The sequence below is a fragment of the Apteryx rowi genome, unplaced genomic scaffold, assembly GCF_003343035.1.
Source record: "Apteryx rowi isolate R43461 unplaced genomic scaffold, aptRow1 scaffold_160, whole genome shotgun sequence".
Classification (NCBI taxonomy): Eukaryota; Metazoa; Chordata; class Aves; order Apterygiformes; family Apterygidae; genus Apteryx; species Apteryx rowi.
The window spans coordinates 152,620-178,298 of record NW_020447864.1 but is presented as its reverse complement, the minus strand read 5'-3'; the positions used below and the strand labels follow the sequence as shown (position 1 = coordinate 178,298).

Here is a 25,679-nt window from a genome sequence, read left to right as displayed (position 1 = left end):
TTCTTCCATTTCTCTTTTGGTCTTAATTTTTTTAACTGATTTAGAAAGAAAAAAAGTGTCTGTGTTGAGTTTGGATGGCTGCCTAGAAACCCAGATTCTCTTTTAGACTGAAACTCACCCAGGGCCCAAGTCAGGCATTTGGAATGAGTGTCCAGGGACCTCTGGAATGCCACAAGAATTCTCTCTCCCCCTCTCTCCTTTTCTTTAAAATAAAGTGAAGTGAAATATTTGCTGCACTGTCTGTGCTTGTCTGTCAAGACCACGTGGGGGGTGTGGGAGAGAATGTAAGAACGGGGATTTATTTTCCTTTTCAGAACATGGGACTTAGTGCTCTGAAGAAAAGAAATAATAACTAATATATGTATGTATATGAATGTATATGAAAAAGATAGAGTCACAGGTGTTTCTGTTTAGTGTACAGTAACTGTAGGCTTATCCTGCCCTCTGGTTAGGAGTGAACGCAGCTGTGCTAATAAAATTGAAGGCCTGGGTGGTGAAGGGGGTAAAAGATGTTGTTTTGAGGAAGGCAAAATAGTTGAAAAAGGGGCATAAGAGGGAGGGATTTTCCTTTTTGGAGTGTTGTCAGTGACAGTGTTTTGACCTAGTAAGGTCTCTGCAAAACTGCAAAGGCTGTGGTGCAGACACTGCAAAGGTGGCTTGTCCTGTTCTTTGGGGTGCACTTTGTTATGGAATTATTTAATTTCTCTGGCTGCTGGAGGAGGCGATGTGTTTTGGCCATCTTCATCAGTGCTCCAGATTCCCTGCTTCATTCCTGGGTACATTCTTTCTGTATACATGAGTTTGAATTCTCTGAATGCAGAGTCATGGGTAGGTTGAATGGCCTTATCTTACGCTTTGTTTACATTGCAGCATTTCTGTGATGTTTATCCTGAAGCAGTCAAAGTAGCCATACACAAATTAATAAAGACTCACAATGAGCATACCAGCTGGGAAGGAGTGCGTGTGTGTGGAGTAGTCATCATACCTCTAGTTTTCAAGCGTGTGACACTGAGGCCTGGAAGTATGGTTTAGTATTGTTGCACTGTTTTGGCAGTGCTTAACTTCCAATTTACATGAATACAAGTTTTTCCCTCAAAAAATTTTTTGATTAAAAAAAAATGTATTTGACACCATGTATGTGTATTATTATTATTTTTTTTTTTAAGGACTGCACCAGTTAGCAGAGAGTTCAGGAGCATGTCTGCACCATGCACCATAGTGAGGTGCAGTGATCCAGCTCTGGGCTGCAACCAGGTCAAATAGCCCTTTTATTCATCTCTTAGATATCTCTGCATATTGTTTGGCCCATCCTTCTTAAAGCAGTTAGTGCTGGATCTCTCTTCTAAGCTTCATTAAATAAGTGTAAAGATGTTGTAAGAACTGAGCTAGCCCAAATGGGCGCAAACCACTTTCTGTCCGTGTAGCCAGCCCCAGTCAAATCAGAGAATGTTAAGAGAACCTGAGAGAAGTGTGGACGGGGTTGGGCAAGAGGGATTTGTCTGTGTTGTATTTTCTCAATAGAGAAACTAAGGCTGTTCTGCAGGACAACTCATATGACACCTTTATCCCAGTATTGGTATTGTCTTTGGAAAGAAAGGATTGATCTGTTGGGTGTTATGAGAATGATCAAATATATTCTAACTCTTAGCAGTTGACAATAACAGATTGCCCACAGTTCCCATGGGCACCACCGAGAAAGGGAAGTCGGAAAGGGCTTGACTGGAAAGTATTCGTCCTTCTAACAAGGAAACAACCAACAACCAGCTAATTTCCTCAGGGAATTACAGACTTTGTATTAGCTTTGATCTGAGCTGATGGTGAGCGGCAAAGCCATTTAGATGCATAGATTGACTTGAGTTCTGGCTAATGCCTTCCACACCACAGATCCATTCATAGGGCACTGCAGCATTGTCTGTGAATTCCATTCATACAGTACTATAGTAGCGCTGCTGCCAAGGATCTCTGTTTTTTAAGAAAAAGACATTGCAGTGTAACCACTGTAATGTCCTGGAAAGATTCCTTTCTTTGTTTCTAGACAGAAAGTGGAGTCACTCTCCCACCCTGGATTTTTCACAACACCTAAAGTCAAACAGGGACCAGATATTTATGATTAGTCCAAATGATGGTTTCAAGCACTCTGGAAGTATGGAGCCATATAATTAGCTCTTTATTAACTTCAAATGAATATATTTATATTTATCAGAGTAAATCAAGTCAATCTTCAACTGTGGTTTTTGTTATCTCATGGCTGGAGGAGATGGATCCCACTAAGAGTCAGGCAGATACTAGTAATGACTCCAGTAAATGATCTAAAAGGGTCTTGCTTTAGCCAGCCCTAAATAGACCTGTGTGAGGTAGTCTCAGAAGAAACATGTTTGTTCTACATACCCTATAGGAATAAGAAAAAAAAAAAGGCATGTGAACAGAAAATGTTCATCTTGAGACTGCATTTTTTCAGTTTCTGTTGGTGAGGATTCTGATTTCCTTTAGAAAATGATATAGAGAATTCTGGAACTTTTTTCCTAAAAGTAGCCCAAGGATCACTGCAGACAATGATGCAGGGCTGCTGCCAGAGATTTAAAATTAGTGGAATGATTTCTACAAAATCTCAGTGTGAAGCTACTCATAATAGCCTTGGTGGTGCCTAATCCTACAGTGAGATAAAACAGCTGTCTCAATTAACAAACGTGCCAGAAATGCAATTTTTGCTCAAAGTGAAGTTTTCTTAAACTAGGAAAAAGGATCTGATATCAAGAGAGAAATTTGAGAAATCCACCCTGCTCATGTATCTTTTTCAGATTGATAATGGAATGAGAGATAAATCAAATTTTAATCTGTTTCACTTTTTGATGGTTAATATTTTAAAAATATTTGGGAATAGCCTGCACCAGTATTCATATGAACCAGTATTCATAAGACACTCGTAGTTTCTATAGTTTCTCTGGACTTGCAGGACGGTGAAAGGACTTCCCAAAGTACTGTAATTTTTCACTCATACTGTGAGGTTATTATGGCATGATGGAGTTTGGTGACTTGAAGAGTATCCTTATTTATCTTGCAGGGCAAATAAATCACCTGATAGATGTAGCAGAGAACAAACTGGTGTGATTTCTAGCTCCATGAAGCGCTGCCATTCTTTAATCTTGATAGGCCTCCCAGCAAATTTAGCTTCTTTACAAAGGTGGAATGACATAATTGCAGCAGCTGCAGCGAGCAAAATGTTATATGCAACATACCAAAAACTTAGTTGGATGGAGCAAAAGCCAGGTAAACACTTAATCTGGCTAATGAGGTGTTTCCTCAAGCAGTATATACTACCATTTTGCTGGAGGACTCTGGGAAATGTAGTTCATGGGATTTATTTCTCAAAAGGGGCCAAAACTTTGCACAGCAGAGAAACCACAGAGCTTGGCAGACTTGTAGTATAAATAAATAAATAAATAGGGGGTGAAAAGTATGCTACAGATGAAATGACCTCCTTTTTTTTTAAGGGGGAAGAAAAAAGGAAAGAAGTAAAGAATTTACTTTATTTTAAAATTGTTAGTTAGGGACCATAAATATTTTCTATGGTGCTGAGGGAATCATTTATCATAGCAACCACATTATGCAAGTCTGTTTCTCTTAAAATGCTTGGTCTCTCTGGCTGATGACAAGGAACTATCAGCCAGTTAATCCTTAACTGAGTAGCAAGAGCTCAGTGTAGGAAATTGTCTGGCAGTAACACGAAAGTTTTCAAGGGCAGAGCTTAAGATAGGAATAGAAAGGACAGCCTCTTTGCAAGTGTTCTGTGTAACAAAAGTTGCTTATACCTGTGCCTGCCTTGGTTTTTCTTTGACTGAATTACCTGGTTTGTTTTTTCAGCACTAAAATTGGGCAGCTTGGGTGAAAGTTTTCTTTGTGCTGTTGCAGTGAGTGCTGGTTTGGAATTTGTCTTCTTGCTTCATGTAGCATACAAACCAGCTTATACAGAACCAGATTCTACCAGGGTCTTAAAGTGAATCCAGTTGAAACAAGAATCACTTTAACTTCTTTGGGTTGTTTTTCTGGGAAGATACTGAGGAGAGCTACTTGTTGTGCTCCCTTTACAAGTCTCAGAATTGCCTGTTCTGCCACCTCTGCAACCCAATGAGATGAGCCTGTTCAGTAACACATTCTCACTGTTCCTAACCTTCATGTGGAAATTTTGCTGACATGAGAGATTTACAGCCCAATAGGTACATCCGCAAGATTCACAGAATCACAGAATTGTTGAGGTTGGAAGTGACCTCTGGAGATCAGCTAGTCCAACTCCCCTGCTCAAGCAGGGTCACCTAGAGCACCTAGCACCTAGACCTAGAGGATCTTGTCCAGGTGGGTTTTGAACATCACCAGAGAAGAAGACTCCACAACCTCTCTGGGCAGCCTGTTCCAGTGCTCTGTCACCCTCACAATGAAGAAGTTTTTCCTCATATTCAGATGGAACTTCCAGTGTTCCAGTTTGTGCCCATTGCCTCTTGTCCTGTCGCTGGGCACCACTGAAAAGAGTCTGGCTCCATCCTCTTGACACCCTCCCTTTAGATATTTGTATACATTGATAAGATCCCCTCTCAGTCTTCTCTTCTCCAGGCYRAACAGGCCCAGCTCTCTCAGTCTTTCCTCATAGGAGAGATGCTCCAGTCCCCTAATCATCTTTGTAGCCCTCCGCTGGACTTGCTCCAGTAGTGCCATTCATATGAGTAGCTGTCACTTGAGTCACATTCAGCCTTTTTCCAAACACAGCATATAGCTTCTTGGCAGCCTCAGGGCTTTTTCCCACTAATGACACTAAAGACTCTTCCTGAAGTCATGTCCACTAGCTTTCCCCAAAATATATTCTTTATCCCAATGTTTGATGGGACAATCTGAAACAGTGAGGAACTCTGAGAAACACTCCGAAGTTTGAATACAGCCCTCAAGATTTATAACTTGAAGTTTATAAAGTCGGCCTGGAAATCGAATGAGAATGAACACGTTGCCTGGATACTTCTGGCTGAGATTGGCAGTAGAGTCCAGGGATAGAATAAAATGAAAATTAACTTTCCTGTTCCTCCTATTCCTTTGGCTGAAGTGAGCCTCCCAAACTCATTTGTTGTGTTATAGTCACAAGGTCATAATGTTTTCCTATTATGGAAAGCAGGGCCACACTGATTGTAAGGCATGTTACAATTATACTGGTGAGCCTGTTTGAGGATGGGTGCTGTTCCCATTCAGTATATGCTTTCATTGTAAACAGCACTGCAGCAATTTTAGTCAGACACCCCTCCCTCCCTGTCCTTGGGCATTCACAGGCTGCACCTGGAGGGAGGGTGTTGGTTTTCCTTCACAGTGTCTGCCCTGCCAGGAATTTCCTCCAGAACACTTCACACCTTTATTTCCCCCTCATTTCATCCTCCCATCAAGTGTTTTTCCTTGCTCCTTGAGCCTTGTGGCTTAGCACATTTCTCTCATTCCTTTGATGACTGTGTATGGGAAGTGGAGCCTGTTCCTAATTAGTTCCAATAATGAAGTGTTAACACGCTTTGCTTCATAGGTGCAAGTCAGGTACTTCAGAGGCTGGAGCCAGTTTGAGGGTTTCTTTGCCATCACTTGCTGTTCCTGGCTTTTTCTGCATCTGTGCTCTGCTGGCTCTTGATCTCCAGGGTTTGCTCAGGTCTCTTTACAATTTCTTCTGTCCATTCCTTTTCCTTTTAGTCAACACCTTTATTATTTTTCCCATTAATAAAGTACACTAAATGTACTTCATTAACTAAATGTACTGGAAGGTAGTGGTGTCAGCTCTGAAGAGCAACTTTTCCATTTCTGAATGGGTAGATTGCCCAAAGCTTGTCCCATACCACACGCACCTTAACAGTCAGTGGGAAGAAGGTATTTCTGTCATTGTGTCCTCTTTGCTGACAAGGGCAACTGTGTTGAGCAAGAGCAGGAGATCCCAAATCCTTTTCCTAGTTGAGGATGCCTGCTGATTAGCTAGTTGATGTACTGTGAGAACATAATTGGTCCAGGGTTGGTGGAGAGCAAGGTTGAAGGATAGGTCTGTATCTTCCAAGTGTGATGTTTCTTCCGGCCCTACTAGTCATCTATCTGCCAGACAGCTAGGATTTCCCAACATTCACATACTGTGTCACAAAGGTTGTGAATTTTTGCTGTTAGTGTTGATGGTGCTCTTTAATAGATCTGGGTATATTTTGTATCTGTTTGAGTTGAAAAAGGACTCGTGGACAATGGAGATCACATATTAGGAAACAATTAGACTCAGAGCCTTGGAAATTAAAAAAAAAAAAAAATCTTAAACTGCTTTCATAGGCAGGCAGAATAGAAACAACATACCCTTTGGGTTTACACCAGAACCTGGCAAAATTTGCAGGTGGTAAGACTTGTGTCTGGAGTTTGTCATGCATCAGTGCCCTTCCTAAGTTTTTTCCTCGGGATGGTAACCCTTCTTTCAGCATGACCACAATCATTGTGTTAGACAGATGGCCACTCTTGAAAGGAAACATACTGTGGGATCATGGTTATTGAGATGAGGTCTGCTAATCTTGGAATGTGACCTTTCATCAGAGGCTTGCTGTGATGAAAAATACAAAATACTCAGTATGTTTTAAAAAAAAGACCCTATTTTTTCTCCTTTGACCTTAGAAATAAAATGTACCTTCTAAAATGACAGCAGCAATGTATAGGAATGTATCAAGTGGATAGCAGAGTGTGATCTGTCCAAATGGGTTTGGATGTGCTTAGCTAGAAGTTTTTGCTATGCTGTATCTCATTAAAATATGACCTTTTCTTTCAGGAGAGGATCCATGGCACAATCTGGAATGAGATTGATGATTTAAAGGCATTCAAGGTGCTGGATCTAGAAGATTTTGAAAAGATGTTCTCAGCATATCAGAGACACCAGGTAGGGGTGGACTCTTTTCCATACCTTGTTTTCCTTGAATTTCTGAAGGAGGATGGCACACATCACAGTGACCTGGGTCCTTGCCACCCGCAGTCAGGCTGCATTGTTTGCTGCTCTGTCACTGTTCAAAAAATCACAAGACTGAAAGAGGTGGGAAGGACTTACTGGGCAGAATGTAACCTTCTGTTATCAACATACTTAATACTAATGGACAGCTGTCAGAGACAACAGCCCTCAACAGGTGATGCTCAGTTTGACCTCAGCAGCCACTGGCTTCCAAAAGCTCCTGAACTTTATGTTCATGCTTGATAACTGTCTTTCTATTTCTCCCATTCAACTAAGGACAAAGTCTATAGTTGCCTGAGTACTGAGCAAGGTGACTTAATCAGCTATCTTTTGCTTTGTCTCTTTTTTCCTAAACAGCCTCTTGACCCAAGTAGCTAGGTGACAGAAACTGTCCGAATTACAGATTATAACACAAACAACATACTTTAAAAGCAGTCATTTATTAGAATGTCTCTTTCTCCTCCTCTTTTTCTTGGAAAGCAAGTCACCTTCAATCTGTCTGTCTCCACTGAATGAGATTTAGCAGGAGAGGGACTGTACTTACACTCTCTGAACTCCCCCAGCTTTCCTTTGCATTTGAAATATGTTTGGAGAAATTCAATCTTTACCACTCTGCAGAATCAGATTATTGCTCTGGTGTTTTAGGAAAAGACTTGGATATGATTGCCATAAACAGCCATTATGATTAAACCTTATAATGATGATTACTTCATTGTTGTTATGATTAACCTACTCAGTACCTTAGAATTAATAAATGAAACCCTTGTCTTTGGACTTTTCCATCTGCTCCCTTCTTTCGCTCTCTCTCTTTCTCTCTGTCATTTTTTCCATCTAATGATTAATTTAATAAACATAATGAATAACTCTTCTGATTTACTAGCTCGGAGCTATCTAGATAAGCATCCCAACTTGAACTGTGAAGAATGTGATGTTACCCACTGCATGATGGGATTTTACTTCTCATTCTGCTCTTGCAAAGAGCTGTTGCTGTTTCAGTGCGTCCCTCTCTTTCTCTTCCTGTTGAATCTCATTCACTGAAACAAGAATTTAGTTCATAATGAGGAAGAAAGGCACATGAAACTTCACTGCTGTACAAGATTGGATTTAGGCATTGTGCCACCAGCATAGATGTAGTAGTGAGCTCTCAGTTATCATGCAAGTAGCTAGGCTCTGTCATCTGCACGCAAGAGCAGCCTTAGCAGCATCAAGGTACCATTCCAGTGCAGTGTTTTTGTGTCAACACATAGCATTTTGGGTGCAAACATTGCAGGCTTTCACACTAGAAATGACCTTCTAAAGCCTTGCCTCCTTTTGGCCTCAAAATCCAAAACCTAAGCTATCCTGATCTGCCAGGTCTCAGTTAGAAACATAATATTTATGGCTGCATTACCAACCACTGAAAAGCAGTTTGGCCTATTCAACTGTAAACTAACCTGACCCTAACCCCTTCCCATTGGAATGGAGCCATCATCTCAGAGTGACCTCTGCGGGTATCAGAACAGCCCTTTTACATCCTTATTAAAAATACTTTATGACAGTGGCTCCAGACACTAGATTATCACTTATGTAAGCTACTCTTATTTTTTTTATACTTAGGTGTATTGATGCCATTCCAGCTTTCATTTCACTTTTACACCCCTATTCTTTTTTCCTCAGATATTCCATTCTTATTATTTTAAGTGATATTTTCTTTTTCATCCATACTCACCCCAATGCAAACTGGATTCCAATCAACAAATCCTCATCAATTTTCACTTTTTCAAAGGCGAGGCAAATAAAATTGCTTTTGAATCAAAATCCTATCAGGACTTTTCCAGTTGGTTCACACTTAGTCTTTTCTTCTCTTTTATTTTTTGAAAATACTCCACTCTGGCCAAGAATGTGTTTACTCTGGGTTTGTGACTTTTAAACTTCATCCAAATGTCTTGTAAAGAAAAATGTCAAAGAAAAGCCCTGCTCTTTTGCATCTGAAATGTAGAAAGAGTGCAGATGAAGAGATTTCTTTCTTTGCTGCTATTAACATGTTCTTCATATTTTTTCCAGTTTCATTTATATTAAACAACTTCTTTTCTTTCTTCTTCTTCATTTTTTTAATGACAAAGGGTCTGTTCTCCTCTCTCAAGCCCCATGTATCTTTTTTTCGTGGTTATGAGGGGAAGCAGAATTGTTTAGTGTACAGAATGCTGGACTAAAAGTTCTCACACTTGTCTTTTGACTTTGCTACCATCTGACTGTATAATATTGACCTCTTGATGCAGTATATCTGGTGTTTTCCTGTAGTATGGAATATGTTATGAAATAGTTGATGTCTGTCACCCAGTCATGCTGTGAGGCTTGTTTAGTGGTTACTGAGTGCTTTTGAGATACTTGGCTAAAAGTTGTTCAACAGCATAATGTGCTATTGAAACAAATTGTTAGTATTAATGGTAAACTGTGCCTGTGCATCAGGAGAGGAGAACTGACCCTCAATTTTTAACCTTGGCAATTCTTTCAATAAGGCTCTGGACTAGATTTGTAAAAGTATTTAAGCATCATCCTAGTCAATGTTTCAAGACGGAGGAGATGTATGATTTGGAGACTGAGTTGTTTTCATTTCAGAAAGAAAGAGATCTAAAACTCTAATTTCCCAACACCTGCTGGCTTAAAATATGCAAAGAAATGCTGAAATACCTTTAAACCATCTGGTCCAGTATTACCTGCTAAGCATTTTATTCTCTTAGAATACAGTGTGTTTCTAAATTCAACTGCCTTGTTGAACTTGGTATCTTTTTCTCTGTGACTGATTTTGGCATGTTTCCTTCTTTGTTATTTGCGGCTGCTGCCTGCATAGGACCTGCTAACTAACCCTTCCTCCTGCAAGCAGGTGAGTATCATTGTCTGCCTCCTGATCTTCTCGCAGTGCGTGGAAGATGAATCACTTACCATGCCATTGCGGTGCCATGGGCTCCTCTCATGCCAGTCTTTCATATGCCCCTGCACCTCTGCTTTCTGGGTGGGGAAGGTGACAGAAAATGATTCCTTTAGTTGTATTAGCTCTGTGATAGGAAGGAGCAGTTCCCATTCTTTCACTTAGCTGTTTGTCTCATTCTAGTTTCTGCTGGTGTCTCTGTAGTCCCCTTTTGATGATCCTGAGCAAAAAGACCAGGAACGGAGCAGAATGCAAATGTGAACTCTTCCTTAACTATAGTAATRCTCTCTCTAGTTGAGAACAAATGGAGCTGTAAGGCAGCCTTCATTCCCACTGTTCCCATCTGTGGTGCCTCTGCTTTGCACAGGATTGAAGTCTCCAGATATGTTCACTAGCCACAAACCTCCTGATAAAGAAAAACTTTCTTCCTGTAGAAGGTTGGGAGGAAGGGTTTGTGTCAGCTAAGAAGTAGAAGGGTTAGGCTGGAGGGAAGTCTACTTCATTTAGAACTGCCAAAACCCTTAGAAAGTTCAGTGAAAGACTGAGGTGGTGGTTAAATGAAGTAGAGACATCAGACTGCCTAAACGTCTTCAAACTGGCTGCCTCTCACCTTATTCACTGTGGGAGACGCTTCTGGGAGGAGTAAGGCTCTTGAAAGGAGATTGTTCAGGTGTCAACACAAGTGTCTCTGGTGAGTCTGGAAGATAGTAGTCCTCACCATGACTGCTCAGGTAACTGCAGTTGGAAAGTCTGGTCAGAACCTCTACCACTGGGGAAAGCTAATAGATGGCTCTGGGCCATTTATTGGTTTTCATCATGATAGGACACACCATGAATCAAGTCTGTGTAGTAGAAATAGTTCCCTAAAGTATTGATAATTACTGGAACCTAGTGTGCTACAGCAGTACCAGATCATATGTTCTGCAGTTCACCAAAACTAAACTATATTTGAAACAGAGCTGCAGTATAAGGAACATGTTCCACATCTTTAGTCATCAACAGAGAATTTTTTTGATGATTTTTGAATTTGTAATTAATATATTAAATCTTCTCTTCAAAAAACAAAACAAAATGTTGTCCCACATGAAAAGTTAATAGAAATTATGGGATAGGACTTAGGGACTTTGTCTGCTAGGTTGAAAACAGCTCCAACTATTCTTGTGTGCTTGGCCTAGCTGACAAAAACTGATCACTGCTGCCCCCTCACTCCTTTTCTTCTATGTCTAAGAAAATGCAGATAGTCCATGTGCAATCTGTTTTCCTTCAACTAAACTTGCAATCTGGCTTTGGTAAAACCTGAGGCTTCATCTGCTTTTGCTTACACACGACCCAAAGTATCTATAAATATCTCTCTCCTCAGTATGAATAGAAGAGAATATATTTTTAGATTGGACTGGCCCAGTTATGACCAAGGAGTGGGCTGTGTCTGAATAGTTCAGGTATTCATCTGTATTGAAGTTTGGGGGTTGGGACTGCTGTATGGCTTTAGGGGAGGCCATCTGAACACGCATACAGAGCACAGCCAATCCCTGAAGCAATTTGTTTTTTTCCTTGGGATGGGTGCTGGGTAATGCTTACCAGGTGTGTTTGTCTGCAAGCGTTAGCTAGTGAGGTACAGTAAAGCTTCTAACCCAGAAGCAAAGCACAGACCAACCAAAAGCTTTTTGCCTCTCATTTCTCAACAGCTGTCTGTCTTCCTGTTCTTCTTCCCTCCTCCCCACAAACTGAGGAAACTCAGGAAAACTTTGACATCTCTGCATGTCAGATAATATGTTCTGGGGGTGCACTGCTCTCCATTTTTGTTAGTTACTATCTCAGAACTCGTAAACTTGCCAAATGCCCCATTTTTCCTTCCATGACCCTCCACCTTGGAAGCACTATTTGATGTATCCAGTAGCGTTACAATCTTTTTCTGCCAATCTTTTTCTGCCAATCTTTTTCTGACAGAAAAAAGATGTACTTTGGGTACATCCAGCATTACTGTAGTGTGTGTGTGTGTGTGTATGTGTCTTCAGCTGGTGCACTGTACTTGTTTATAAATGACACTTAGTTTTGGTGGTGGCTCACTGCAGCACATTTATGCATGGCTGTATAAATCCTTTGTATATCCAGGAACAACATAGGCTCATCGTAGGTAAAGGTACCAAGAAATTAAATGAGAAGTAACAGTGTGAATCTCTGGGATTTACATTTAACTGTCAAATATACGAGTGTCAAAATCTCTTGAAGTGAATGAATCAGGAGAGTAGTAAACCCTTCAAAAACTTCATATTAGCAATTAGTAACTTAAATCAGAAGCTGATGTATGTAAGTCCTGAGCTGCGGAACCTTGGGTCCTGGGAGTAAACTCTGGAAGCACCACTGGGTGCTTGCTATGGTCTTACCCCATTCCCATTGGCTGCTCTTAGAGACAGGATACTGGGGTAGATGGACCTCTTGGTCTGACCCGGTATGCTTGCTCTTAGGTCCCAAGAAAGAAGTCACATTGTTAATTTGATGGATGCATTCAAAGCTAGAGTATACTGATTCTGCCAAAATCTCTAGATATGACAATATGGATGTCATGGAAAGGCATTCTGAAGTGGTTACAGCTACAGCTAGCTGGGAAAAAACTGTCCTGTTACCAACAGAGAAAAGGGAACTGGAAACTAGAGATCTGTTATCCAGGATTATCACCTTGTGTCATCACCTCTGCTTCCCTTGAAAGAAATGTTAAAAGACACTTGAAGTAAGTACAGAAAGCCAATCTCTGGAAGTGCAGCAAGACCTGTGACTTTGGTGTGTAGGCAGGACAAGGAGACAGAGACTCCTGGATGATCTGAGTGGATCTGCAGTTATTTTCTCTCCATGTGCTGTGCCGAATTCTTCTTTCTAGAGTTTTTCCAGGTGATGAGTTTGGCAGTGGGAACTTACCGATCCCTTTGAAAAAGAGTTACTTCTCTATGATTAATGATAATAATTTGGCTTTAAAAGGGGAGCCTAGTTCAGATATAGGTGTTGACCATTTAGTAAGCTACATGTGATAAGATGAATGCCATCTTGCCCTACTATTTACGCCTTTCATATGATGTGGATTTGACATTTGACTGGTCCATGCTCCAGTGACAGCCTTAAGAGATGATAGAAGGGTTTTTCCTGAGTGGGCTGCAACCTTTCAAGAATGCCGTGTAACCGCCATAGGAAGCATCTGCTAAGCGATGTCCTGTGACATCAGTGGGCTCTACCATAATGTGCCCAGTTTTTCTGTCATGCCAGTTTTACACTCACATAACTGTTAGTGAAGTGAGTTCAACAGATCGGGATCAAGTCCAGTATTTGCAAACCAAGATGATCTTACAGGTGGTAATGAATGGCTTCTATTTGTCTAGTAATACAGGATCTGCCTATGTGTTTTCTGTCTTCCTTGTCTCCTTTTCTTGCCATGTGGGTGGATTTTCCTATCAAGTCGGGATGGCTTTTTTGTCCATTACACTCAGTGTATCGGTGTTGGGTGAGTAGATAAGGAAAAACATGATACTGATTGTTTTCCCCCCGCTTTTGAATTATATGCAGAAAGAGATGGGTTCAACAGAAGACCTTTACCTCTCCACACGAAAGGTGAAAGAGCTTTCTGTGATTGATGGCCGGAGGGCCCAGAATTGTGTCATTCTCCTTTCCAAGTAAGTGTGCAAAGCCTTAGCTCACAGTGTATGCTGTGGTTAATGTAGAGGCAAGACTTAAAAAGGTGAACATGTTCATTTTCTCGCTTAGATCTGCTGGCTAATACCTGTGCAGAGATTCAGAGATACCTCTCTTGCAGTGTCATAAAAGCACCTACCTCTGTGAAGGTTAGCTCAGTCAGTACACACATACACATATTTTGTACATTGAACAGGCAGACATGAAAACCAGGAATATCTAAAGACACTCATGATCAAAAACCTGTCAGTACTCCTAGGCAGATGAAAGCAGCTAGTTGGCAGTGCTGCCACTTCCCTCTAAGTGATGTGTTCCCCCATGCTCTGTGTATGTCATTTGGCTCTGTTCTGTCTGTTTTTCTAAATGTTCCTCTGAGCATCTCCCTGGGATAGAGCAGAGCTGAGAGTGGAGTTAATCTTTGGCATTTTCGACTATTAATGAGAAAGGTGGTAAATGTAAGAGATTCTCAAGAATTATGTCTTGTATTTATAAGTTAGGTTTTGGAAGCCAGAAGATACCTTTGCATGCTCCTGCAATCACCCTTATGTCTTCAAATGCTGTGACATCAGTGCCCTCTGCATGCTTTTCATGCCTTTCTACCAACATGAGGGCGTGGCTGGATATATGTCACTGTACAGCAGATCTGCCCAGGCACTGATCTGCCAGAGAAGGTTGCCTTTCCTGCCAGAGGAATGACAACAGCAGGGCTGGAGAGAGATACTGGGAAAGCTGTTGTGATACTGAGCAAGAAAACTGTTTCATTGATCAGCAGAAAATGCAGGTTCATATGGATATGATTGCTTGTCTGCCTTAGCAAACTAATGGTTAAAAGCAAAGCTGCAGCCAGACCACCAGGACTGGAATGAGTTCTTTCCATTGCTTAGTGAAACCCATGGAGGCTCTCATTATGCTACTTATGCGGCATTAGCCTGCATGTCAGCAGGACCCCCCGCCCCATCTAAACCAGCTATAGGGGAAGGTTTACATTTCTGTCTCTGCAGTAGTTGCCTATTGTGTGTCTTTGCTGGTGTTGGCAGCTGACTGCAGGCTGGGGCACAGGGAGGGGGGAGGTATAGGAGCAACAGGATTTTCATGCTGTTTGACAGACCTGCTAAAGTGTGTCTGAGGTTCAGATTAACTCATGTAAGCACATGGAACATTTCCTAGAGTGACAATGTAATGTGTGTGGGTGGCTGCACTGAGGAGGATCCAGGGAGGTGACCCATGTTTTGGTATGATACTACATTTTTATTTTTAAGCACCTTCTATCCCCGAAACGAGCAGTGTGGGCAGCAGCAGTACATGTCTTTCCACTGTTCACCTCTTCTGCCTTGCAAGTCTGGCTTATTCTTACCTGAGAGGAATCCTCTCTAAAAGGTGAGAGGGAGAGGACAGTCTCTGGGGTTTGTATTCCATTCTGCTGTCTTTAGCAAAATGGCCTTGAAGCATAAATTTAGCACTCCAAGGTGTACAGGATGTGCTCACTCCAGGTCTGCCACCAAGCCAGCCCACCTCAACTTGCTAGTCTGGACTCAAACCAGATATGAAAAATTGTTTCATGACTGTCAGCTTCTCCAGCGAGAAATGTCCTGATCTTATTGTTAGCACGTCTAGCATGAATGATGAATGGTCTTGGAGACTGAACTCACTGTCCCTAAGGAGCCCACAAGTTTGTATTGTGCCCTGTTAACTTTACTGTGCTATGCTATGGGAAATGCCTGTCACCAAGGCTGTCACTGGCTTAGATCATTTAATGTTTGGAATGGACAGTGTTAAGGCCCAGGATGTCAGAAACATCTTACAGCTTCACCTAGGATTGCTACTCCTCCCCAAACCTCCATCTACAGGCAACTAGAAGAGCAAAAATCTTTGGAAACTAAAATGGCACCTCTAAATTCATGCCTTGTTCTGCTCATTGTGTTTTTATAGATCTGTCATTAAAGCTAGCAATTGGGGGGATTGGCTGCAGATGATAATTGAAAGGATATTATGACCCCTTTGCAGTTTCTTTCATAACCCTGCTTCTTCCTTCTTAGCATTTGTTTTCCTTTCCTGAGGGGGAGAGACTCCCAGCCAAGTGATTCCTGGCTGCTGCCATGCCCCTGCTGCTCCTACAGTGCACCTTACACATGTATGCATGAGGGTGTGCACATACATGCAGTGAGAAGAGATTTAAAAGTGGTGACAAACAAAGAGAATTTGTGCAATTCTGAGCTGCAGCCCATCTTTCAGGTTGCCACGATATCTGCCAACAGCTGTTTCCAATTGACTCTTACTGTGCTTATATCCCTGTAGTTTATTCCCCCTTTGTTTACACTAAACTGTCGTGTCCTTTAAAGTAAAATAGCTGCATGGGTTGGGTTTTCTTTCCCTCCACTACTCGAATGTTTTTGTTTTACTAACACTGTGTTAGAAGGGGTCAGGCAGAGCTCATATTTCATATGGTCCAACAAGCCAAAACCTAACTAGAGTGAGAAATAGATGTCTTTTGCTTTCTTTCACAGAGAGACTGGAGAATGGTGGACTGAAAAGAGATGAAAATTGAATTGTTAGCTGATTTTTGCTGACAGTTAACAGATTTGTAAGCCTTCCTCCGTATTCTCATCTCTATTTTTGTAAAAGCTCTCTTTCAGCTACTTGATAGCCATATCTCTTAGTTTTCCTGCAGTGGGAGGATGTAATTGTCCTTGTTTTATGGAGTCTGATGGATCCAGAACCCAGCTCTGTCCCATAGCCCAACTGTAAAACGTTCAAACGGGCTTGAGATCAGTTAATCTCACAGTATTTCCAGCAGGCCATAATTCAACTAGGACATGGAACCATCTCTCTGTGGTGAGTCCAGGCTTCCACCAGTCTCAAGTTTGGCTTTCTTAATGGTGTTTCCAACATGTACTTATTTTTGTCACATCGGAAAATTGCTATCCCTCATGACTTTCCTGATGTCTTCAGTTTCCAGCAGGCTGAAGATTTACTGTCAGACTTATATGGTCTGGAAGAGCTTTTCCAGATCCCTGTGCTTCCCTGCTTTCACCTCTCAGCTGGAAATTTCTCTGATCTCTCTCACCAGTATGGCTTCTCTCTTGGTCCATTACTTAAGTAATGGGTAGTATTTTTGCTGCTCTAGTATTTTTGTTGTACCATATCTTTACACTATCTCGAGCCCAAGATATGTACCTCTTGTCTTGCTCTGTGAATTGCTCTGGAGAGGTAGTGTTATTCAGAAGGCTGAACACATACTTGTGGCACTTTCTTGAGCAAGTCACTTTGCTAAGATCCTGGCAAAATCATTATGTCAGAGTTGTTCTGAGATGTGTTTGTTACTGCTGTGGCCCAGCTGGTCAGCAGTAACCCTCTCAAGAACTGGAAAGTGAGTGCTGGCAAAATGTTATAAAAACAGTACTAGCAGAAGGCAGAATTTGACTACACAAAAAGAGTTTTAAATGTGAATATGACAGTGGTTAGATACTGAGAATCAGGCTTAGCAGGCGTCTTTATCAGTGTTTGTGACTTCAGGCATCTATCAATAAGGGAGAAGGGAGTAGTGCAGCATTTTCAACTAAGATGCAAAAGGGCATTTTCTCACATAACTCTGCCACCTCGGTGCTGCTAAACCGTTTCAGTCCAGACCTTTAGGGTACAAGCTATTCAGCCAATACCAATCTCTCTGTGCTGCTTCTGCCTGACCCCAAATCCCTGTGTGCCTTTCTGTCACATGGTGATACAGTGTTCACCTTTATTTGAAGGTAGATTCCAAGTAGTATGCTAACTAGGGATACAGATCATATCTTGATACAGAAACAATTCACTGGGGTTGGCAGTTCAGTTCTTCAGTGTGCTGTCTTGAAAAACACCAGGCAATAAGCGCTGCCTCCTGGTTTCCTGGAGGGATTTTCTTTTTTTCCCCCCTGTAAGTTAAGGCCAATGATAGTTGTCTTTACCTGCTATTTAGAGTATGATAAACCCCAGGTTTAAACTGAACATATTAGCCAGTGCTGTCCTGTCTTAGATCACAATAAGCAACTTGTAAATGGGACTGAGCCCTATATGCAATAAAGGACAAAGCATTGCCTCATCAGCTTGGAACTGTAATTTGGGGGTTCCCAAATTTGGTCCTGCTTTGCTCTGCTTGGCTTGGGAAGTTGGCCATTCTCAGATCCTCCTTGATGGGACAGTGTGAGCATTTGGATGCAGAGTAGCTTGGTCACTTGTAAGCTTTCTCTGAAGGAGTAAAAGAAAAGCCTGTTTCTTTATGCATTTGGCAGAATACTTTCATAATGAAGTGGTGGGGTTTTGCCCAGCATGTTGATATAGTGGGGCAAGACATACCTGGTAAAATGTTCCAGCTATTTTCATCAAAGGTTAGGGCATTGTCTCTCTTCTCCACTGACAAGATAAGCAGCTGAGATAAGAGAATGTGAAGAGAGTGACTGTATTTTTGTCTTGTGGGTGAATTTGCAGTTAGACCAGCTTGACATTCTTGAACACTTCTAAGAGTTTAGAGAGATCTCCTTTTCCTGCCTTTATGGGGTAGCAACAGTGAGTATTCCTAAAATGTAGTTATTTAATGTCTGCCTGCAGCTTGGCAGTTGTTGTACAGAACTTTAGGAGAGTTCAGGAATTAGAGAAGGTTTATGTCCAGTCGCTGAGTTTGGGAGTGAATTGGCTGGGAGCCTGTGAAGATGGAGAAATCTGCAGTCAATAAAAGCTAAGATTTGAATGAGCCATGGAAACTAGCCTTATGATGCAGCTAAGTGTGGATGAGAAGTGTGTGTGTGCGCGTGCGCGCACACGTGTGTGTGTGGGGGGGGGGCATGCGCACATGTGAGGGAAGGGTGAAGGCTATTTCCCTGCTTCTCTTTCTCCAAACAGTCAATGTCTCACTGTCACAGCTACTACCTCTAGCATCTTTTGGAAGTGGTTCAGTTCACTTTGAAAAGGAAAATGGTCTTGATAGATGATAATCAGTTCCCTTCTCCAAGGTAAAAGGAAGAAGGGGAATCTGATCCCTTTCGTAAGAGAGATTAATGTAGCTATGTTTGAATTCAGGGTTCTCTGGTAGCATGCAACCACACTTTCTCAAAAGCTAAGCAAGATCCAGGGAACAAGTCCATGAAGTGACTCACTTTTTCTGTTACAAAAGGAGATGGTTAATGAGTGATGAGTTTTCTGTGTTGATCCATGAGAGGGGGGTTGAAGGGGGAAGGTGCTGTGACTTAAATCAATGGCTATCTTTAAGGAGGAAAAATGAGTGAGCACTGGATGTCTGTAAAGGAAGTTGATGCAAAACTGCAACATGTCTCCCAGGCATTTTCAGAGTCAGGCTACTGGCTTCCTCCAAGAGGACGAAACAATAAAGCACTTGATGTCTGCAAGTGAAGCTGGTGTTAAATCAGCCGAGGTGTCCTGGGGAGATTAGTGAAGAATTACTCTGCAGAGTCAATAGAGATTATTTATGAAGCCAGAGGGGATAGAGGGAGGCAGGGTAAGTACCCCATCAGAAGTTATTTGATAGTTGTTGAGCTTCAGCATTGCTTGAAGATGACTCAAGCAGTTGGGCTTCCGTAGACTGCCAACAGATGTATGGGTAAGGGGAGAAGGAGGGAGTATTTTCAGTAAAGGTCCTTTTTCCCCCACATCTGACCAGTGTCAAGCTGCTGCAAAAAAAAACCACTGTCAATATCTGTGCTATGAATGAATGTGCTGCAGTTGAGGAAAGGGCACTGTGTTTTCTTCTGGTCACGTTTACTTCCTGAGTTCTGATGCCAGGATCCGTAATTTGGGGAAGTGTGAAGCAGAGTACAGCTTGAATTGTATGCTGTCCTGAACTGGATTGTCTCTGGCAGCGGGAGAAAGAGTGCGTAGATCTGCATAACTTGTAAGAAAGTCAATGCAATCTTTCTAGTAGATACTGAGATGAAATTTCTGTAGTGTCAGTTTTGAGGCCATAATTCCACTTTAATTTGCTGTCTGTCTCATACCAGCTTTAGGCTCTGGGAGATGCCTCTATTCAGTTCTAAATGGAAAGATTTTACCCATCTGCTTTAGTTTCGTCTTTAATCAGTTCACTGGTTTCTGTTTAAAAATAGCACATCTGTTTCACATTACCACTGGCCATCTTTAAGATCTACTGCATGCTGGGCATGAGTTTTGAAAACACAGTAAGAATCACTTGATTAACAAGTCTTTGGCCATTCATTCAGCCAGCTTTTAACTGAGAAGATCCCTGTTTTGTACTGTTGATGCTTACAACTTGTGAAACACATCCTGCCCCAGTAGAGGAACAAATTCACTTTAGAGGAATAAGCTTGACTTGCTGTAAATCGTTCTGTACTCATAATTGAATTGGTAATAGTCTAGGATGCACACCTGCAGGCACCATGACCCCATTACAGGCATGTAAGTGACTAAGTCAAACTGCCTATCTGCAGGGGGCTGGTAAGCTTTGTGCTTCTCTTTTCTGTGGGCTAAGCCATTCCAGCCAGATGTTTTTCTGCTGATGGCAGGGCACAGACTCATCCAAGAAATCAAAGCGTTTGTGTAACTATCTGTCCTCTGGACTCTTAATTATTTTTGAACAGAAGATGTTTTCAAGTGTGTTTAGTGCTGATGAATTGCACCAAACAGGAGGACCTTGGCAATCTGAAGTCCTCAGGCTCCTGGACAGAATAACAAGATTAGCAATAATGTGAGCTACCCCTTCTGTCCTGTTGACATACCTCAAATGTGTATATATGGTCCTGTTCACTGCCCCCTCCCCCTGCATCCCCAAACACACACAGAGTAACTTGCACCATCTGAAGGGATGGTCAGTGTAATAGTTGCTTGAGTTGTATGCATGGAAAAACATGAAACTCACCCTAATATTTTTATCTTCAATGAAAGTAGCAACAACAAAAAAATCATGTTCATGGGTTGGCTCATTCTGTCTCCTCTGACAGACTATAGCACCTGTGTCACAAGACATATCCCTTATGTGGAGGCTGGATTCTGGAAAATGTAAAGGTGCAGTCTAAAGGGAAAGAAAAAGACCTAACAGTTGCAAAACTGCAGGCACCAAATTGTCTGGGCATCTGTATGTGTGTCTGCTAGAAGCCAGGCCCACACCCACCAAAATGTTCTTCAGTCATCATGTAGTAACAGGGTTTGATCAGCTCAAGGTCACGCAACCATGGACTTTACAATTCATGCTTCTTAAAGGCAGAAGAAACTCTTAGTTTTTCTGACTGAGGCTGTAGAGCTCTATGCAGAAACCCATGAATTGAGTTTTGTTGTACTGAGCTTGAGTCAAACTGATGACCTAAAGTAAAAAGTTTCCAGCTTTTCATTGCAAAACTTCTAATCTTTCCATCCTGTCCAAACATGGCTCAATTATGTAGCTTTTCTGGAAATTCAGTAGCCTTATCTTAGCTGGTATCAGTTAGCCCTCCTTGTCAAAAGCAGACAAGATGACAAGCTAGCAACAGTGACTGCAATTAGTTAAAAGGTGTCATATTTAAAAGCTTTTGAATGTCTGCTGATTCATATTTTAGTTTCCAGCTGTTGGTTATATTGGGCAATATTAGAATGTTTTAAGTTTCTCAAATTTAGTAATATTTCCTGTCTGTAAAAATAAAGCTCTTACTTTTGCTTTTACGTAGTTCCAAAAATGTGATTCTATCCAAATGGCAATAGCAATGTGAAATTTCAACATGGAATTTCTTAGCACTGAAGACAAAAACTTTCTGGCTCATGCATCTGCCTGTCTCTCATTTGTATTTGCATTTTCCCTTTCTGCTGTTAATTAATTATATTGATTGTAGAAAGTCCATGGAGACTGAAGACTTCACTCTGCAAATATTTCTTTTGACACTTCCCTGCTTCAGTCCCCAAATTAAGATTTTCTTATGGATGGCCCTTTCCTTATGGTTCATTCAGTTCTCCCCTTCTCTGCTAGAATGATTAATGAGGGTGTCATGGGTTGAGGAGGGCGAGAGTGGAATTTGTCACTTGCAGGTTTATTCACTGACACCTGCACTGAGAACCAGCAAGTTCATTTCAGCTAATCTATCAAACAATCTCTTGATGATAAGAAATTTTGATTGCTTCTGGTCTGTGTTGGGTTTCCAGTGGTGACCTCGAGGTTTTTTTCATTGTTTTCCTGTTTTGTAGTAACTGATTACCCCCACTCATTGCACATTGCCATGTAACACACACAGAGAGAAGCAAGAATAGGTGGGAAGGAATGGATAATTTTAATACCTCCGATAATACTAACAAGCACTTGTTTTCAGTGGCTGGCAGGGCTAAGAGGTAATATGAAGCAAGCCATTTGCTACTTGGATATGTCTATGGTGTCAGTTCCTTTTTCAGCTGTGAGTGCTGGCAGAATGAACTTACCAAGCACAACCAGTCTTCTCAAAAAACCTCTTTTCTCAGATCCGAAATGGAAGGATCAGTGCCATTACTTGTTATCCTTGGAGATCCTGTAATATTCACAAGCAGAGGTGTAACTTGGGCCCACAGTCACTAAAAAGCCATATAGATTTGAGGGGTTTTAGCAGTAGTAAAAGAACTTCATGAAGAAGGTATGTGATATGAGGGAAGTTGAGCTATCTATCATTTTTGATCTGTGAGGAGCTGATCATTGTTAATCACTATCTATTTTTAGATGTGTGTTTGATTAATTGAGGAAAATAAAAGTCATGATCTACAAAATCTCTGCCTTGGAACTGATTAGATCATCTTGCTGAGTACTCTAGAATAGCAGCATCATATTGGAGCTTCCTGTGGCTCTTTCATGATGTTTTTAGTGCAGCTTTTCAGGCCTTCTATTGTCTGAATTGTCAGGGTCACTTAAGTTTTGCACTAATGGACCAATATTGATACTGTTGAAAGGCTGAAGCTGTCTAATGAAGAAATCAGACAGGCAATCTTGAAGATGGATGAACAAGAAGACCTGGCCAAAGATATGCTTGAGCAGGTGAGAAAGATTACAGTCAGCTATACTTTATAAATAATTTTTTTTTCCACCAAAAGCAGGTGGATGTCTGTACTCACTGTGCTAGTATGTCTGCAGATCTGAACATGGCCCTGTCATGTCAGTGGAGCTGTGCAGTGGAGCATGAGAAAAGTATTTTTCCCAGTGTGTCAAATACCTCCCTCATATAACTCTGTTTGTATCAGGTTGAATTTGATCCCTTGGGCTTTTGGATTTCGTAATAGTGTGCTTTTCCTGATGCAAAATACGCATGATTGTAATTGGTGTGGGTTTTTCTTTCATGTCCTTTCTTTTTGTGACTTTCCCATAACTTTCCCACCTCTTCTTTATACTGCTGTTTTTTTAAAATCTCCCTTGCTGTCCCCACCCAGGTTTTCCTTTGGGAAATGTCATGAACCAGGCAATGTAGGTCAATGGTTACGGTTAGAGCAGGACCTAGATTAGGACTCCTATTCTAACTAGATTGGTTAGAATGGGAGTTGGGGAATTGTTTGCTGCAGTTAGTTCACTGTGTAGCTTGTGGGGGGAAAAAGCAATTAAACCACCACTGCCCAATTTCCTCCATTTACAGAGGGTAAAAGATGATACTTTAACCAAAGATGCATATGCTAAAATTCCTTAAAAGTGGGCAAAACATTATAATTCTAAACTCCCTGACAAATGTGATTCTTTTTTTTTGTGTGCAGTCATAGTATTAATCATGTACAAAAAACTTTTTCATTTTGGAAATTTTTGGCCCACTTGTCACATTAGCTGAATGCCCATGACTGCTCTAGAAGTCGCTGCAAGCTTCTGATATTCCACACCTTTGAATATCACATTTTTGGGGGGTAGGTTAAAATACTAAAGTAGTGGTGAAAAGCAGGCAAAGTGTTTGGTATGCCTTGCAGGCAGTTTTCTTCTTGTGGTGTGGGCTGAGGCTCTATGCATGGCAATATTTATAACCAGACTGAAGGACAACTACCACCAGATATGTCAAAAATCTGTCAAAGTACGAGCTTTTAAGGTCAGCACATGAATAGCAGCCAGTGTCAGACACACATCCAGTAGTTTGGTTATTGTTTATTGTTTCTGCAGAGCAGGGCAGACCCAAGAGAGAGATAGATGAGGCTTTGTGTGTACTCTAGGATAGGCACGATGGGTACTCTCCACTGACTGGGACACATCCTGCTCTTATTTGCACCAGTCTAAACTCCAAATAATGCTGTGGGAATCGAAGTTCTTTCTGTATTTCCCCTTGGGTTAAGTTGGAGTAGCATTTAGCATTTAGAATTTAAAAATTGGAAATTCCCCCTTGGAATTAAAAATGCATCTAATGGGGTCATTGAGGGAGAATAAAGACAGAACAGCAAGGAAAGGTTTAAACAAGGTCACTTTTGTAGCCACAGCTGCATTTCTTTGAAGTTGCAGTCATGTGGCTGAATCAAAGTAATGCTTCTCTGTGGTAGCATAGAAATTTGACGTCTCTCTCTCTCTGGTGCACGCGTGCGCTCACTCGCTCTCTCTCCCCACCACACTTTGTCCCTTTCTTTCCCTCTCTTCCTTTCCCTCAATCTCTCATGGTGGTATTTGGTTTGTGTCTGCCATTCTAGCTGCTGAAGTTCGTTCCTGAAAAGAGTGATACTGACCTCTTGGAGGAGCATAAACATGAAATTGAGCGCATGGCCCGGGCAGATCGTTTCCTCTTTGAAATGAGCAGGTCTGTTTGAAACATTATGGGAAATTGCACTGGGGGCTTCTTGGAAGCATCTGCAATTGTTATTGAAAATGGATCATCTGACCCTAAGGGGAAATGTGTAAGGGATTGTGGGCCAGTGTTATATCCTTCATTTGCCAGAAGCCCACAGTGTTACAAATGTTTCAGTTCATTACACAAACTTTTTCTTGGTGATAAGCACTCTCCCTGCTGTCATTTAGGGACAGTCCCTTGTTGACAAGCAGACATCTGCCTCCTCTGTTTAACCTTGTTCACACAAAAAGGATTTCAGATCCAACTATCAGGTGTAGAATAGCCGGGGCCTGGGATTTTGTATAGATCCCTTTTTCCATCCAGCTGTCCCATCTCTTCATCATCTGCTCCTTTTCCTTGTTCCACCCTTGTTACAGCTCCTGACTGATCATGACTTAACACCTTGTTCTACAAACTGAGATGCATTTTCCTCAGCTGACATCTCCCATGAATATCATATTTTGAGAGTAACAGGAATTCTTCCAGCCACTCTTCAGTTGTGTTCAAAACATATTTGAGGTCTCCATTTTCATAACAATGTTGATTAAGAAGCATTAGATGTTGGAACTATGTCTGTAACGTCATGCATTGGTCTTGCAGGACTCAGCATCCAACAGTTAGATTGTGTAGACAACACGCTGGCCCTGTGCTTCAAAAGATGGTTCAAGTTCAGTGTTGGCTTTCCTTTCCCTTTTGTGTAGGATCGACCATTATCAGCAGCGGCTGCAAGCATTATTCTTTAAGAAGAAGTTTCCAGAGAGGCTAGCAGAGGCAAAGCCAAAAGTAGAAGGTATGGTTAAAGCCTGTGCTAGGATTTGGTTAAAGGGACAAGACATGTCAAAAGAGCCTTATCTTCAAAGAAAGTGCTGTTACAGCAGCATGCTCTGTTTGCAGAGCCAGTGAGTCCAAGACATGTCATATGCTGCAAAACAAATTCTGTCTGACACTGTTGTTACACCTGTTGGCTTAATAAAGTGAATGTCATGGTTGTTACACTGTAAATGTGACCTGACAGATGTGACAGTGTGCTATCCAATAGTGCTGAGCTGCCAAAAACATTTATGGTCTTTCTGTGCAGATCGGACATCCCTTCTCACCCTCAGTCCTTGTACCTTCCTTTCCCTTGGGGCAGATATGACAGATGCTTGAGGACAGTGGTATTCTGTAAATGTGTTACTTACAAGGAAAGAAGCATGATTTTTGTGCAGCATCCTTGGTTATTGCAGAAAGGAAGTGAGTGTGTTCTACTCTGCATTTTCAGATGAGCTTAAGCCTTCCCCCTGTTCACACTGGCTATGTTTCTAGAGTGGAGATCTAGGAGAACAGCCCAGCTTCTGGGTTCAGGAGGACATCCTACATGTTAAATGCAGTGTGCCTTCCTCCCTTCTTTCCATCTGGTCTGGGCATG

At 41.6% G+C, this 25,679-nt stretch overlaps 1 protein-coding gene across 3 annotated transcripts in view; it reads left to right on the top strand.

Moving 5' to 3' along the window:
• DAAM2 (dishevelled associated activator of morphogenesis 2) overlaps positions 1-25,679 on the top strand; it is a 122,018-nt gene that overhangs the window by 76,692 nt on the left and 19,647 nt on the right. For 2 of the 3 annotated variants that reach the window (XM_026059847.1, XM_026059846.1), the window contains exons 14-18: positions 6,806-6,913; positions 13,440-13,546; positions 22,440-22,524; positions 24,135-24,241; positions 24,973-25,061. In XM_026059847.1, coding sequence (XP_025915632.1) covers positions 6,806-6,913; positions 13,440-13,546; positions 22,440-22,524; positions 24,135-24,241; positions 24,973-25,061 — 496 coding nt within the window. Of the gene's footprint in view, positions 1-6,805; positions 6,914-9,809; positions 9,843-13,439; positions 13,547-22,439; positions 22,525-24,134; positions 24,242-24,972; positions 25,062-25,679 lie in introns of all 3 variants that reach the window. The other variant, XM_026059845.1, reaches the window with a different exon arrangement.